We start from the raw sequence: 17,389 nt of genomic DNA, 5'->3' as shown, positions 1-17,389 counted from the left end.
TTGATGCTTATGCCTAGCTTAAGGATTTTGTCATCATATTTTTTCATCCCTAGACCCGTACGGCTGTACTCGTTACTTTTTTACACATTAGCATATTATACTTATAATCTTGCACATATTAGCATTTTACAATTGCAATCTTTCCACAATTTTTTCCTTCCTGTAATTCTATTTACGGTGCATTTGGATTTACTCCAAAATCATGATATTTCATGGCTTTTCATGTTTTTAAAATTACTACTCAAGATTTTGTTATGCAGGGTGTTTGGTTATGCAATGGAAAAGGTCCTAAAATCTTGAGATAAAAAATTTCTACTTTGACTAAGGTTGGAGGAACTAGTATCGGACCCTATACCAGTTCTCCGATGGGACAGCTCGGTACAAGCCCATGCCATGCCGTGCCGTGCTGGGCCCGTACCGACATATGAGAACAGATGGGGGACAGGGAGAATGAGAGAGGAAGAGAGAGAGAGAGAGCGGGGGAGGGAGGGATGCCGATGGAGGGCCGGCGGAGCCTGGCGGAGGTAGCAAAGGGGCTGGGGAAGAAGGGCTGCTTAAGAGGCCGACTCCTATTTTTTTCGAAACAGAATTTGCCAATTCGTAAATGAAGCCGGCAGCCGATTTGCCGACTTTACTTACGAATCATCAATTTTTTTAAGCGGCCGTTCTTCCTCAGCGTTGGCTCCCTTGCAGCCTCTCGTCGGGCTCCTTTAGCCGTCCGTCGGCGCCCTCTCCCTCTTCCTCTCCCTTTCCCTCCCTCTTCCGCTCGCTTTCTCTTTCCGTCTCCTTCTCCGGCTCCGGGAACGCATACCGTTTTCAGAGCCGAAACTGTACCGGTGAGCTCCAGTATGGTTCGAAACGGACAGAACTGGCCAGTTTGGGTCGGTTCCTCCGACGTTGACTTTTACTAGTTTTTTCCAAATTCATATTTTGCTCATTGTTTCTTTAGCTTTCTCCATTTTCGAACTTTCACCTTTTAACAACAAACACTTTCTGAAGATTCTCACCTTTTAAAATTCAAAAAATTCAAATTCATGAAAGGGATAAAATTATGATTTTGAAATATAAAAAATTCCAACTTTAGATGCAACTTATATTGCAAATCTAGTATAAGGTGCAAATAAACCATGATTCGTTATAGTAGGCAAGGTATGCTGTCTCGATCCCGAGCCCTGTATTGGTGCCACCTTGTCACTGTGTCGGTACATCCGGTACGGAGGCACTGGTATCGAACTGGTACAGTATGGTATGCTCCATTCTGTCGGTTTGGTATGGCATGGCGTACCATGATGGTAGGTCTTGGTTTTGCAAGCATTTTAAGTGATACTATCATTTACTCTTTTCCTCTCTCTTTCTTAGGTTTTGCAAGCTCTTTAAGTGGTGCTGCCACTTACTCTTTTCATCTCCCTTTAGCAAGCAGGGGTGGTAACTGTTGGTTTTCATTTTTCAGATCTTAAATGTGTCCATTTGTGACATCTGTACCTCTTGTTCAGAATGTTTCATTTCTTTATATCTTGTATGCGAAGTTTCTGAAACTCCTTTCCTCTCATCTATCACATCTGAGCAAGTTTTCTCCTTTTTCTTTCTTACTTACCAGGCTACCACACCATTGCCTAAATTATCTTTTAGCAATAACGCCTTTCTAATTTGACTATAACGTTTATCTTCTCAAGATGTTTTGTTCTCATAGTGGATTCTTAAAAGTAATTATGGATTCTTAAAGTGATTCTAAATAAAATTTCATAAATGCTACTTCTAGCATCTAATTTATGTTCAGAATTGTGTGCTCTTTTCCTAATTCAACTACTTTTTTCACTGTTCCTAACAGTTGTTTGTATTCCTTTATGATGCTAGAGATAATCATTGCTTTCATATATGGGGAACAGTGTACCAGACTACCAGTTTTCCTGAAACTAATGAGTTTATAAATTACTATATCAGCATCTGAAACCCAATATGATTTGTGTACTTCTTATTTCCAGTTTATTAGTGGGAGAATTGGAAAATTTTATCTATTCTCAGAATTTATTGTATTATCTTGTGATGTTCTGAACTGATGACTGCATCATATTTTTTTCATGAATATCATGGTTGAACACATGCCCGGATGAAGAATTTTATTATGGTTTTTAACTCATAATTTATTTGGTTTAATTTGTTTTTGTGTGGCTGTGATTCAAACTAGTTGGTGATTCTTCAGAAAAGTTGGAGAACGAGGATGCTGAAGAGGATTCCCTAGTCTCTAAAACTGATAATGTTAGGGAGCCTAGTTCTGAGGCGTACACATTCAAGGAACTTATATGTGGAGAGGAAGCGCTGAGGATTTCCCCCGCTGAGCCATACTGTTTAAGCCGTCCTATTAGGCGAGGCCACTTTAATGTTTCTGAACATTATCCTCTACAGCAGGTACTATTTACACCACAGGATGCTTTATCCAGATAATATAGCCAATGTATAAATGTTTTGTCCATGGAAATGCCATGAACTCCATGCCTTCACTGACTAGCCTATTAAGCTGCACAATAAAGTTTATTTTTGAGAACTTACGTGGAATAAAAGAGGCCGAACATCAAATAAATTGCTATACTTTATGAGAACCAAGGTGTGAAATATCAATAGGTTTGACATGTACCTCTTAGTGCATTGTTCTGAGGCCTTCCTGGTATAGGGAGGCTCAATTTCATACAACGAGGCTCAATTTGGAAGGAACCGTCCAAGACGGCCCCAAACCGCTCGAACCAAAGTCAATTGAGTGGTTTGAGGATGGATCCAGGCAAGGTCCGCCATACCGGTACCAGTCGGCGTACCGGTGGCCGTGCGGACCGGTACGGTACCGGTTCGATCCGTACCGGCTGGTACCGGTATCGTATCGAGGCCGGTACGGCAGACCAAGGATCCAGATTTGTTTTCCTTAAACTGCTTCCAAACCAAGCAGTACGCTAGGGTACTGATCAAGAAGTGGGTTAAAGGGTGATTCTATCTTCTTTTGACTATTTGAATTACTGCAACAAAAGAATGTTGGAAATTCACCACTATAAAAAAACTTGAAAAATTAAAAACTGATAAAAAACATTGGTATGTAAGCTAGTGTTTAGTACATGATTGTTGATGATGATAGTGATCATTTGAATGATTTTTGGATTGCAAGTGCTAAATTATGTTCTTCTTTATTATTTGCATTTCAGTTGCTAATTGAACACATTTTTTAAATGCATCTTAGGTTGCAAGTTGCATGACATGTGAAATTTATGCATGTTAATGACTTCAGCATATGTGGAAAACCTTGATTTGGTTATTTAACTTGATACTCCCAACTTGTTTATTTCAAAAAAAAAAGAATACATTTAGGGAAGAAAACTTGATAGAAAACCCAAAATCAGAGTTTGAGTGCCAAAAAAGACCATAATGAGGGTGCATATCCATTGACATCCTTTGTTTGCATGATCCTTAATATGGTGCATGCCCTCTGGCCGAGTAAGGCAATATTGATTCTTGGTATTTTTGAACCTTGATGAGAAATATTTGCGGAAAGGTGTGGAATACCAAAAGAATTTGTTAATGAGTAAAATCAGATGGTATAAGGAATTGGTAGTACAAGGCCAAAACTGAAACTCATCGATGTTCAAAGATTGAAAACTGAAGACCAGACCTAAATTTCCTGTCTTAGAACACAATTGGTGTGAATCCTGGGATGGAATGGATTAACACCAACTGAAGGCTTGAACTGTCAAACAACTAGAGCAAAACCACTTGGATGCCCTAATCCCTAAGAGGCTAAGACCTTCAGCTGTGGAGATTTAACTTTTAGATATATTTTTTTTTCAGAAGATCCATGTTTTTATACAATTCATAATTTTCATTTTTTTTAATGACATTCTGTAACACATGCTGTTCTTCATTTGTTACAGGTTTTTGAAGATTTGTATACCATCTGGAACTGGGTATTGATTGAAAAGTTGCATATTTCTCCAGCAGATAGAAATCTATATTCTGCTATCCTTGTTGTGCCTGAAACATTTGATAATCGTGGTATATTTTCTGGTTTTATTACAGTTGTGCTATGCTTATCAACTTTCTGCGCACCATTTGTTTAACATTGCTATGCTTCACAAGTGTTTCTTGGACATTATACCTAGTAGAAATGCAATAACTAAAGGTGCATAACATGTATCTTTCACATGTGAAGTTAATCACTTCCTGTAATTTGATATATCACATTTTTGTGAAAGACAGTTAGTCTTCAGTATATAAGAATAAGATTACTACCATCATGTGTGATAGGTTTATATAACCCCAAGGGTCTTTCAGCTTCTGCCCCTTGATATCCTGCAAATTGTTAAACTTGGTCTCCCTTAGATAAGAAGTGAAGTAAAAAAAGTAGAGGTAGATTTAGACAATAAATTCCTTTTCTTTAAGATGTAGAAACTTTTCATTTTCATTAATTCACAAGACTATATATAACAACCCAGGACCTTATCCAAAATGGCTAGGCGGAAGGTGTTATTTGGGTTCCTTGATCCTGTATAAGTATTTAAGATCTATCTAGCAAATAACCGATGTGAGACTAAAAGCACGCCCACACGGGTCCTCACATATTCCCCTCATTTAAGTCCTGACATCCTCGTCAGGCTAAGGGTTCAAATCAATATAAATCTAATCACAAGCACCATGATCGGCCCGTAGTCAGCCCTAATGGATCTGTGCTGCAGTGTCCCCTAGTCCACATAGGTTATGGGCCGGGTCCGCTCTGATACTATTTGTAACAACCCAAAACTTCATCCAAAATGGCTAGCCGGAAGGTGTTAGTTGGATTTCTTGATCCTGTATAAGTACCTAAGATCTACCCAGCAAATAACCGATGTGAGACTAAACACACGCCTGCGCAGGTCCTCACACTAAATGTTTACTTTCATTAATTCACCGGACTATATGTTTACTTCATAGTTTCAAATTTCTCATGCCACTTTTCAGGTGTTTTTTTTAGGCTATAAAGTGATTTTCTTAGTTTATATAATTTGTTTTCAGCTTTTTACTGTAAAACCTTGAGGATATTGTATAAACCTTTTCATCGAAATGTCCATGTAAGTAAGCAGTTTTTAAATCCATATGGTGAATTATTAAGGTATGAATAAAGACTAATGCTAATAGTAAATTCGTGGTTGTGATGTGGATTCCCTGCTTTTTAATTGTTCCCTTTTGCAACTAACCTTGCTTTATTTTTTACTATAATTCTATCAGCTCTTAAAATCTTAACTGTCTAGTTTCATGCTATGGTTTTTTTTCCCATTATGTCAGATCAGTTAATATCCAAGTGTTCTGAAGTATGACCTTTAATTTCACTATTAATAGCTTGCTTCCTAAAAAAGGTGATGCTATAAAGTTCATACTGAACTAGAATGAGGGTGGTATATTGTTAATTAAGAATGTATTGAATTCAGATTTTTCTTCTCTCTATTGCTTTATTTTCTGTAATAGGTTCTGATAATACATGTCTTGTACTTCTAGGAGGTATAATTGAAAGTGTTCTAGAACTACTAGGATGTCTTTTCTACTTGGTTAGAGATTTTTGATTGAAAAGGAAAACGAAGTTGTTGTAATATTGTTGTTGGGTATTTCATTAACTTTTGAACTAATCAACTAACCTAAAAAACCTATTTACATTGCTAAGGCATAACCTTATAATACAACATGCATACTTTTTAACCTCTTTCTTCTTTTTGATTTTTGGTATTTCCACTCTGGTTAAGCACCCACACACTTTAATGTAATTAAATCTAGATTTTATTTTCTTTTAAAGTTTGGTGGAATTTTCATCACTATTATTATAAGGTATTTAGATTAATATATAACGGGTGGATAGGAGGGCTCCCCCCTACAACTTCTTGAGGAACCTTGAACTAGTCAACATGAAATTAAACATGTCTAAGAGGATTCTGCTTTTCATTTTGCTGCAGTGTTGAATTGTGGCTACACTACTGGATTGAGGTGAATAGTGAATAGCAACTTCACATGCTATCCCATATTCTCGTTAGGGGTGGCAATCGGGTCGGGTCGGGTCGGGTCATAAACGGGTCGGGTCACATACAGGTCGGGTCAGAAAATCATAAACCTGAACCTGACCTATTTATTAAACATGTCAGAAATTACAACCTGAACTTGTCATATTTAATAAACAGATAATCCGACCCGACCCGACCCGTTTAACCTGTTTAATAAATAGGTAACCTGTTTGCCCAACCCGACCCGACTTGTTTAACCTGTTTGCCCAATCCGACCCGTTTAACCTGTTTAGACCTGTTTAACCTGCCCAACCCGACCTGTTTAGACTTATTTAACCTGTTTAACCCGTTTAACCTGTTTAGACCTGTTTAAACCTGCCCAACAGTTAAACGGGTTAAATGGTTTAAACGGGTCAGACATTTAAAATCCGTATTCGACCCAATTTAATAAACAGGTTTAAACGGATCGACCTGTTTACGAGCCGAACCTGTTTAGGCCAAACCCAAACCTGTTTATGGCGGGTCGAACACGAGTCGGGTTGGCGGGTCGGGTCATATTTTGCCACCCCTAATTCTCGTCATAAAACAGGTATTGCCTATTAGGATACTGTGAACTCCCTGGCCTTGCCTATTAGGATGTAAGCTGTAAACTTAAAAATGAAATTCAATTTGTTTTAATAACATTAGAAAGTTAACTGACTTACCATCCTTTAAAAAAATAAAAAGAAAAAAACTATAGGATGCAAATGGATATTTAAGAAGTTAAGACTTGATGGAACTATAGAAAAATACAAAGCTAGGCCAGATGCAAGAAAGTACGACATCCAACCTAAAGGAGTGAATAGGCTATCTGCCATCTATGCCTTGTAGCTAGGGTATTGCTAGCATTAGCCTCTACCCATAACTTGATAATTCACGTAATGGATGTAACAATTGCTTTTTTAAATGTAGAGGGAGGTGGGAGGAAGGGGGAGGACTGAAGTAAACCCTAACCCTAGTTGTTGGGTTTTGCATGCGGGCCAGGGGGGGGGGGGGGGTTGCTTCTCTTGAACACGGGATGGAGCTCGAGAGGGAGGGATGATAACGAGTTAACCCGAGGGGAGGGGTTTAATCGAAAGGTCGGCCTATTTACTGAGCTGATCAGGTGAAACATCTTGGTTTCCAGTTGATTCAATTCGGTATGCTCCGAACCGGGTGGTTCAGGGAATGGTCAACCATGGTGTGAACTGTGAAGTCTATAAGAGAGTTGCTAGCAGCGCCAACCCGACCTCAAGGTTGAAGATCCAAGGAGGAGGTTCAATGGGTAGGATCATGCTGATCACATGACTTGCAGAGGACTAAATTTGGAGAATGACTCCTTCCTACCCCTTTGGTCATAGTGCTTGTTCTATGTGAAAATTCAGGAAGAATCTCTCTGTTAAAAAACTCAAGGCAAGAATCTGCAATGTACTTGGAACAGCTACCTTTGCGGGCATTACCTATTTGAGAGTAGCTATAAGGCTGTGATTATGAGAATTATGGTGACGACTCATGAAAAATCAAGATGCGAATCAATGACCTTCAAGCCAATGAATGACTTTCAATACTTTAACCTGCTTTTGTCCCTGATATCGGTACTCTGTTACGCGTTGAAGTTTATGCAAACCATTTTTTTTTTTTTTTTTGGTACAATGCAAACCTAATTTAAGACCTCAGGTTCTAGATATCTGTTAAATGGAAACAGCTGACATTAAATGAAGGTTCAAGTCTAGAAAACACATCCACCAACCACAAGGTATCAAATTCTTACAGTTCTAGATATATAAATATATGTCTTCTAATATTTTTTTAAACTTGAAAACTGTTGGAGATTCTTTTGAAAGGACAATCCCGTTAAATTTTTCCTTTTCCCTGCTTCCTGTTAATTCAAAATTTTAATGATTTTTATTTACTGGTATGTCATTGCATAACAGAGCATGGGGCATGTGACCTCTGCTTCCTCTCTACTTTGCTTTCTAATCTTGCCTCTAATAATGAGCCTAGCATGACTGCTTAATAGGTGACCCGATACTAGCTATTGACTCTCTCCCATTGGAAGAGTGTTGTTCTTCTTACTGTTAATGCACAGTTCTGGATTGTGCTAGGAATATATGGATTCCTGGATGATTTACAAAATATTGAGTAGGTCATTGCCTCCAGTTCTCTCTTATGCTTTCTCTTCATATGGCTGAACAAGAGATAATCTGTGATCATCTTCCCCCCCTCTGTTTTTTTGAATTTTTTCCTCGGTATCAATCGTCAGATCTGCATTTGTGCTCTTTGTGGATCAAAGGTTGGTTTATTTCATCTTGGGACTGACCAATCTTGGACACAGTGGTCCAATTGTGCCTCAAACCACTGTCCATTCTGTTATTGTATCTATTCTTTATTTTCATGCCATTTGATCAAAATCTGGTATAAAAAGAAAAGATTGTTTTCGGCAAGGTCCGGCGTACCGGTACCGGTCGGCATATCGGTGGTGGCCCGGACCGGTATGTACCGGTTCATACTGGTCTTGTACCGGTACGGTAGTCGTACCAGCCAGGTTTTCAATGAAAAGCTTCCAGTACCGGATCCCACGCTGATCCGGATCCCACGCTGATCCGGTACTGGCCCCAGCTCGGATCGGTTCGTACCGGCCGGTACGACATACCATAGTTTTCGGTATGTTGGAGCATAATCACTCTTGTTGCAGACCTATATACAACAAGGACATTAGTACTGAGAGTACTGCCTTAATACCAACCAATATGGACCTGAACCGTACATATCATGCCAGATCAGGTTCTGAAACATACATATCATGCCAAATCAGGTCCTGGACCGTACATATCATGCCGGATCAGGCCCAAGCCAAGGGTGAATACCTTGGTGCTAAAACATCAGAGTTTTATTTTTCCACCATTTCAATGTGGGAGAAGGATGGTGCATCCCTGTATATTGAGTTTTTAGTCTTGATATACGGTACCAATGTTCTTAGATAAGGGCCTGTAGAAACCCTTTATGTTTTGGCCAACCATTGACTTTGGGATTTGGAGGGTCCTTATAATCTATATCAACATGGGCACAGTTAGAGTTCTCTCAGCATTGTGTCATGGTATTCAGATTAGTTTGACTCTATGAATTCAAATAATTTAGCAATTTGTACCTTAGTGTATATGCATTTTAGAAATAGGAGAGGGGCATTGGTGGTTCAAAAGTTGACAAATGGAATCATGCAGGGAATGTTCCAAAATTCAAACTCCCTTCCTAGTAGCATAGCTGTATAGGTTTGTCATTCTGAACCAATTTTTACATAAAGCTACCAGAAAAGGAAAACAGATAAGCTTTTGTCCTTCTATATGCTTTGTTTTTTTTTTAAGAAAATATTTTGTACATGGGTCCTTAGCCTGGTTTTACAAAGGCGCTGCTTCCACATACCCCTCTTGGGATCTGCTCACGCTTCTTCCATGTTCGTGCTTCAAATAAAGTACTGGGGCTTGCCTCTAATGCTTCAGTGCATTAGTTTATTGCTGATTGTAACGAGCACCACACATGCATGTAAACTTGATCGACATTGTGAAGTTGTTTAGGTAATTCTATGCATCTTATTATGATATCAGACCAGCAAGCATGGCACATACTAGTCCTTCAAATATGAAATGACAACATCAACCTGTTTTGATGTATTGATGATATGGTAAGATTTTTGATTTATTTTTATTAACTCTTTTAAATATTAACTTCTAAGATAACATTCTTGTGGCAGTTTTAGGTCTTTCCTGCTTGATGAAAGCACCCGCCATAGGAAGGCGGAAGCTAGGAATTCAGAGGCTCTTTGACATTTTCTTTCATTTTTATGTTTCATTACTAACAAACCTTAGCCATTGATTTGAGGGTGGATTTTTTTCACCCATTTAAGTTATGGATAATCATGTTCGTGTTTATAAACTCAACATTGAAAATAATAATTATATCTCTATAAATTTCACCTCTATTTCATCCTTGTATACACTATCATGCATGTTCATTATAATCTGCATCAGTCTGCTCTTAATTGTGATTTCTCAATGTATGCTGCCAGGAAAGTTTTGATCTAACTGCATTTTTGTCATGTTTGAACCCAAGAAACTCAACAATCTCAAATTGTACATCTATGAAACTTCTGATATAAAACTCCATTATTCTATTTTGTAATGGATGCTGAAGTGAGAATAGCCTTTTCCTTCGTATTTCCCTTTTATTTTTACCCCCTTAACAACTTATTTATATTGGAAAAACAGGAGGTTATTTTGAATAATTTGGAGTTTCTTCTTTTTTTTTTCCTACAGAAATCAAAGAAATGCTCTCTATTGTGATGCGGGATTTAAGGTTTAGCTCAGCAGTGGTACATCAGGTCTGTGGGAGGAACATATTTATGAGCCACTAGTCTAATCTTTGTTATCTATGCTAGCACTTATGACAAGTTATTTGGTATGAGAGCCTTTTATGCGTTTATAATTTATTTGAAATGTACCAAAAGGGACCATTATGACTAATCCATTCACCAATCATTTATGTAACACTAAATAGCAAGATGGGGCCCTCCTGATTTTTCCATGGAATGGAATGCCTGCTTACTAGCATGGCCGTCCTGCCCACCCCAGTTATTTCTCGACTCTCCGGTCCCAACACTTGGGACCAAGGTCCGCCGTACCGGTACCGGTCGGCGTACCGGTGGCCGGCCGGACTGGTACGGTACCGGTCCGGTACGTACCGGCCGGTACCGGTATGGTACGCGGTGGTTTCAAAAACCACAGCGCGCGGCGCTGTGGTTTTTAAAAAAAAAAAAAATCGTACCGGTGCGAACCGGCCAGTTCGCACCGGTACGAGGCCGGTACGGGCGGTATGGGCCCGTACCGGCCGGTTCGGATAAAAACCGGAAAATACCGGTTTTTTTGCCGTTTTGGTACCGGTCTAGGACCGGGCCGGTACGGCATTCCATGCTTGGGACAATGCCCTGTTTTGACACTCGGGTAGTCGGATGCCCCACCATCTCACCAATATTTAAAACCTTGCTATATAGGTTGCAGAATCATTCTAAAGTAAGTTGTTAATTTTAGGAAGTTGCAACTTGAAATGGGTCCTAATTTATGGTAATAAATATTTGGACCTAAATTAATCAATATGATGCTTGCAAGTTAATGTAACCTAAAGTAATGGTTTGGGAAGAATTTAAAATTCAAATATCTTTTCCAATGTTACATGTCCTAAGTTTTGAATTGGAAGTAGAATATTAATAGCTTAACATACGCATGAATTTGAAGCTAAATATCTAGTCAACTAGTTGCAATGTAGGAGTTTAATTTTAGCTCCCTAATAGTTGATGACAAGGTTCTGCATCTCGGTATCGTATCTTGTATGCCCCGCCCCCCCACCAAATCCAAACTCGGTCCCCCACGAAATCCAAACTTGGTTCGATACTGTACGATACAGTACGCCTAGTATGGGGTGGTATGCATGCGTGCGGCGAACCTTGCTTGATGATATCAAAAAACATTCCTACCAATTCTCTCCTTTTTTGATTGACTTCTAGGAAATAATTGAACAATAATGCCAAACATGGAAATACGTTGACTAGACTTGGGAAAGATGTAAAAAGTAACAGAGCAAGTGATGCGGTCGGATGGAAAGCCTTATTCTATATGGTTAAGGTATTATCTATTAAAGTTTGAGAATATTTTATTATTGGCTGTCAACCTGGCATCTAACTTCCCTACTGGTGCTGAATTCCTAAGTAAGATGCCTTTAGATGATAGAGGGCTTTGGCATGGAATTGTTTCAAATTTCTATTGATATTCAGCAAGGTTTTAAATATTGGTACTGGTTCTGTACCAGCACACGACTGACATGGCTTATAGATTGTTGGTACATTGCAGCTGTGGTTCTTAGTGTCAGTAAGAGGGGTGTACCTTTACCAATTTCCTACTGGTCCAATATGGTACAGACTACAGATCAGTACAGTCTTGTGTGGTATGGTTCAGACTTCAGACTGCCAAACAAACAAAATCTATACGATTCAAGGAAGTACATGCATAATTTGTGAAGCTATAATTGGCACATATTCCATGAAATGAATTGCTGGTACTGTGCACTTCATTTCTGTGTGAAAAGAAAATATAATGCTTCCATATAATGCATTGTTCAAATGACACCCCAAAAGCTCCTCTACATTTCATTCATCCAGCTTTAATTCTATTGCATATGAGTTTATCTACGCCTCCACTTTTTCATATAAGAGATCCTAGATAAGTAAATTAATCACTCAATAGTATCTCTTGTCCATCAATCTGATATACTTCATTTTTGTTTTTTCACTGATTTTTGATCCCTTATTCATTAATTCTTACCTTGTAATAAGAGTTCTATTTTTTTTAATCATTATGCCAGATAAAAACATAGGCTTTGAGAGATACTAATTCTACATTCTACTTCCTAACATATTATCATTTGTGTTTCTTTTGTTATGTTTCAGGAAGGTCTTGCTGCAGCCTTTGGGAATGGATTATCCACAGCATGTGTTGTAAACATGGGTGCTCAAGTGACATCTGTAATTTGTATTGAGGCAAGGAAATTGTATTTTTGTCTATAGTTCTAAGTTCTAACTACTTTACAAGATTTGCTGCCTTGATTCTGCATTACTATTTCAGGCTTTTCAGCAGTGATAAATAGATTTCTTCTATTTGCATGTAATTTTAAAATAACAGTTTGAGCACTAACTTTTATTGGCAGTTTGAAATTTCCACTTGACTGATTTTTTCATCAAATGTTGGTGTTGTGTTCAGGATGGAGTAGCTTTACCTTCTACATGTGTGACATTGCCTTATGGTGGGGAGGTACGCCATGATTGATGTACATTATATTTACAAATTACCTGTTTTGTATTAGTTTTACTTTCTCTTACAAGAGAAGTGTGAATAAATTACCACACCACTTTTTTTAATTTAGTCCTGCTACTTGAATCATTAGTAAGAAAGAAGTTTTCTAGGTTATTTCTTAAAGCATTGCAACTATTATGTGATATGCCATTCTTGTAGGATATCTCAAGATGCCTCCTGTGGGTTCAACGTCACCATCAGACATGGCCACCTATTCATACTAATCCTTTGGTGAAGCCTATTGACATGTTAATGCTCAACAAAATAAAAGAGTCATACTGTCAGATTAGAGTGAGTTTTGTATCTCAGCTTAAGATTTCTTGTAATGCTAATTTATAAGAATATACTTCTGTTTTTTTTTTTTTTTGGCCCCTCTTTGTTTCGTTGGTGGAAGTCGCTACATGGCACTAAATTTTGTCATTCTTTGGAAGCTATTTTGCAAGAAAGTTTGTTATAACTAGAATTTTATACTTGCTGAGACTAAGATGCTAGGGTTTTCTATTTTCTTTTCATTTGCATTTGGCTTTATGTCAAATTATATCTAATATCGTGCAAATTATATATCATGTGCCAAGCTCTTGCTTAAATTTGCATGTCATTGGTATTTTTATTTATGTCATCCATTGTTTATGGTTAAGTCAGTCTCCTCCTGCCTCCAAGTAGGAGAGAGGATTTAATTTACCATGTCAAACTGAATATGTGTACACCACCATCAAACATGATTTACAACATCTGATATGCCTAATGGCCAAAAATTACAAGTTTGGAGTTTTTTTTTATACTTATGCATCAAATTATCCCAGAATAGATGATTTAGAAGCATGTTATGATATTTTTTTTTGATTTATGGATTGCAAGTATTAAATTCAGTTGAAATTTGGTTTGTATGCATTTTATGATGTCGAGATCAAGACCAGTTGTTTGGGTTTTCAATTTTTATTAGCTGTGATAATTATAGCACAAGCACTATTGTTAGTTGTTACCGTCCTTTTTGTGTCCACTTCATGCACATGTTTATAGATCTCAAAAACTTATAATTTTTTGTTTCTAGGTATTTTTTATTTGTATATCATAATTAATTGCATGGATCTCAAGTTGATGCACCCAATTTTGTCCTGGAGGCTTGTCTAAAAATACTCTAAATATTCTAAATAATTGTCACGCCAATTTTGTCAGGATGTGTCACTAATTAGTAGGAATGCTTTGCTTCACGAAGTTGAGTAAATAGGAAAAAGATGAAGGAAAGCAATTTCACAGGAAAATGGTGAAAGAAGGTGTTGGTCATGGCTATATGATTTGTTACTCCAAAAAAGTGGGAAAGAAAAAAGATGAAGGTGGACCATGCAGCAAACCAGGAAGATCAATTTCTCCAGTATCGTATGAATTATGAAGCTCCAATTTCCAAAGTAACCATCACAAACAAGGTTAAAAAAAGGAAGAGATATATATCATATGCATAAACCTGTTGCCTCTTAATCAAGTGTAGTTGGATGGATGGCATTAACTATGCATGTGTGGTTTTGTAACTAATGATTGCTCTTCTGTAGTCAAACCCATTGGTTTGTTTGATTGGAAATTCTATAAAATCAATGAATTTATTTTTGCTGTTCTCTCTGCAGTATAGTAGCTTATAGATGAAGCTCAATGGTTGCTGAAATCATCATGTGAAATGCCTTATTTTTGTGCTTTATCAGCTTAAGTTAAAGTCTTCTCTTTGGTATTTCAGCATGTGCTACCCTGCTAAACATGTCTGTCATTAACTTGTGCGTAATAGAATATGTCTTTTCTGTTTCTGTAAACTCTTTGCTTCATAAGTTCGTTTTTCATCTTTTTTTTTTTCTTTTTTTAATAATTTCTATTAGATCTGTAGCTGTTTATGTGTCCAAAGAGTTTATAGCCGGAAAGTCTTAGGATTTTTTTTCTTTAATTTTTTTTTTAAAATTCAACCTTCTTGTCTGTTCTTTCTATGTTGTAAAGGAGGGAGAATTTGATGCTGTGGCTGCTGTTCATTCGTATGAGGAAGACAGACCTGTTGGCTCACACAAGACTAGGTTATCAGCTCTCAACGTAAGATTTCTTGATTTGAAAATTATGTTAATATGTTATCCAGATTATTGTGGCACGCTTTTCCATATTAATAAGCTCTAAAAGCTTATTCTATTTGGTGACTTTCTGATTTTGGATAGTAAGGATATGAGTTCTTCCATATTAATGAAAAATCTAGAGCTAGACTTCTTAAATATCCACAGTTTCTAAAATAATATAACAATAAAGCGCAAATATATAAATTTTAGTTCTGCAAGTTATGTCTTTACATGTTGGTAATCATCATGTAGTGTATGCTTCTACTAGTTCTTGTGTTGTTTATATTTGTAACAGCAAGAGGTTAAGATTATTTTCAATGAGATTGTACTTTGAAATATGAATTTGTTGTTTTCCCTCTTATGAGGAGATTGGCATGGAGATAGGCTAGGGTTTGATAAACCTTTAATCAATTACTGATCGATATAAGGTTTAGTAAAGATACAGTAAAAATGAATTGATTTCTTAATCACTAACATATATGATCCAGGCATCCAGCAAACCTAAATATCCACGACTTGATTTGTTTTTAGCTTCTATTCAACTGTTTCATGTGATTTTTGTCATAAATAACAATTTAATAATCATTTCTGTTATTACTAGGAAGATAGTCGGCAGCTTAATTCTCCTTTGACACGTGAAATGCAAATCCTCTAGCAAGCTAGTCAAAGTTTCTTGCATCTTCAAAGTGGGAGTAACTAATATCAACGTCCAATCAATCATTAAATGTATTCTATTAAGTCCAAAACATTTACCCAACAAACAACTAGTGTTTTACGACAAAGATATGTTGCCTATCAATCATTGTATGACAGAAAAATGTGATGTTAAGAAGGTATGAAATTTGGGCCAAAACCACTCAACCAAGATTCTCCAATTTAGGCACTTTCAGAAATATAAAGCTAAAAGCCTTATTTTGGGGTTTTTATAGATATGTTGGGTTAAGTTTACTTATGGATGATAGATTATTATGAATGATTTTTGTGAGATTAAACTCAAATTTTGTGAATTTTAACACTTGGTAAAAGGTAGCTTGAAAATGACTGATATTCAGAAATTACAATATATATATATATATATATATATATATATATATATATATATATATATATATATATATATGCTATTTTGAAAAGTGTGAATTTTTGTTGCATACATTTGTTTGGTAACCATCACCAAATAACATAATGTAACTTCAATATGGTGTTTAATCTATTTTGACTTTTTTTAATATTTAAATTTAATTTTTTATTTTAGAAAGGTTTCTGATCACCAAAACTATACATAGTACAAGCAACGGTTCCAAACAGTATATTATGCTCTTTGATGATATCTACTTGTTTTTTAAAAATTGCTATCTGAGAACTTTTCTAGTTATTATAATTGATTATTTTTATTTTTAACTGGGACTGCAAACCTCAAATTGAAACTTCTCAAACTGAAACTCTTTTTGCTTAACTAAATCCAAATTCAAACTTACTAGTGTCTCACACATGTGATGCATGCGACAGGATGTATGAATGATTATAATTTTTCCATTTGTTATAGAAAGATTTATGGAACTGAGATGGCCGTCATTTTTCTTGTTGGAGATAAAGATAAACATGGAAGTGGACTAATGACTCTTAGACTTCTGATTATTTGATGTTAATCTCAAGCAAGGTATGCTGAACCGATCGGTTCCTGTACCGAACCGGTGCCGACAGGCACCGGTACGGTACAGCCTATAAAAATAGTTCCATGCTTGTACCGGTGCAAACCGGACCGCTTCCCACCGGCCCAAACTCTTTTTCCCCGTGGCTGGAGCCCGCGTGGGCCACTAAATGCCGCAGTTCCCACGCGATTCAACGCGCAGGAACTACGCCCGCGCGCGGTTTCCTGCACGGGGCAGCGTGCCCACGCGGGCTGCCAGCCCGCGTGGTCCATTTAATGCCATAGAGTGGCATTAAATGCCACCGTGGCATTTGACGCGTCTGCGGACGCGTGTGGATGTGTTGTTTTTTTTTTTTTTTGCTTTTTTTTTTGACGTCCGCGCGCGTCTCTGGTTCAGTACCGGTTGAAAACCGGTACCGAACCGGTATCGTACCGATGCCAGTGTTCACCGGTACGCCGGTACGGTCGGTCCGGCGAACCTTGGTCTCAAGAAATAAGGATTTATTGAGATTTATTTGTTTCTTCTTTCTCTTCATTATATTATCATTGTGGCATAATTAATTGTACCCTTTCAATTAAAAAAGTCCAGGAGGGTATTCATGTTACAAAAGAGAGATTGGTCACAAAACTTCTCTCATTATGATAGTAGAAATGTTGGGGACATTTTTTTTTCTTCTTATGACAGTGCTAGTACCAATTTAATCAGTCTTTTAATAGTCATTTATTCACTGTCTAATTTGT

At 37.3% G+C, this 17,389-nt stretch overlaps 1 protein-coding gene across 1 annotated transcript in view; it reads left to right on the top strand.

Annotated features, from left to right (window-relative positions):
- LOC103710401 (actin-related protein 9) overlaps window positions 1-17,389 on the top strand; it is a 58,058-nt gene that overhangs the window by 22,176 nt on the left and 18,493 nt on the right. The window contains exons 8-14 of the mRNA XM_039126744.1: window positions 2,186-2,406; window positions 3,909-4,029; window positions 10,328-10,392; window positions 12,511-12,600; window positions 12,821-12,871; window positions 13,073-13,204; window positions 14,891-14,980. Of these exons, the coding sequence (XP_038982672.1) occupies window positions 2,186-2,406; window positions 3,909-4,029; window positions 10,328-10,392; window positions 12,511-12,600; window positions 12,821-12,871; window positions 13,073-13,204; window positions 14,891-14,980 (770 nt within the window). The remainder of the gene's footprint in view (window positions 1-2,185; window positions 2,407-3,908; window positions 4,030-10,327; window positions 10,393-12,510; window positions 12,601-12,820; window positions 12,872-13,072; window positions 13,205-14,890; window positions 14,981-17,389) is intronic.

The sequence above is a fragment of the Phoenix dactylifera genome, chromosome 5, assembly GCF_009389715.1.
Source record: "Phoenix dactylifera cultivar Barhee BC4 chromosome 5, palm_55x_up_171113_PBpolish2nd_filt_p, whole genome shotgun sequence".
Lineage (NCBI taxonomy): Eukaryota > Viridiplantae > Streptophyta > Magnoliopsida > Arecales > Arecaceae > Phoenix > Phoenix dactylifera.
The sequence above is the reverse complement of the archived record's forward strand: the minus strand, read 5'-3'. Positions and strand labels throughout refer to the sequence as shown.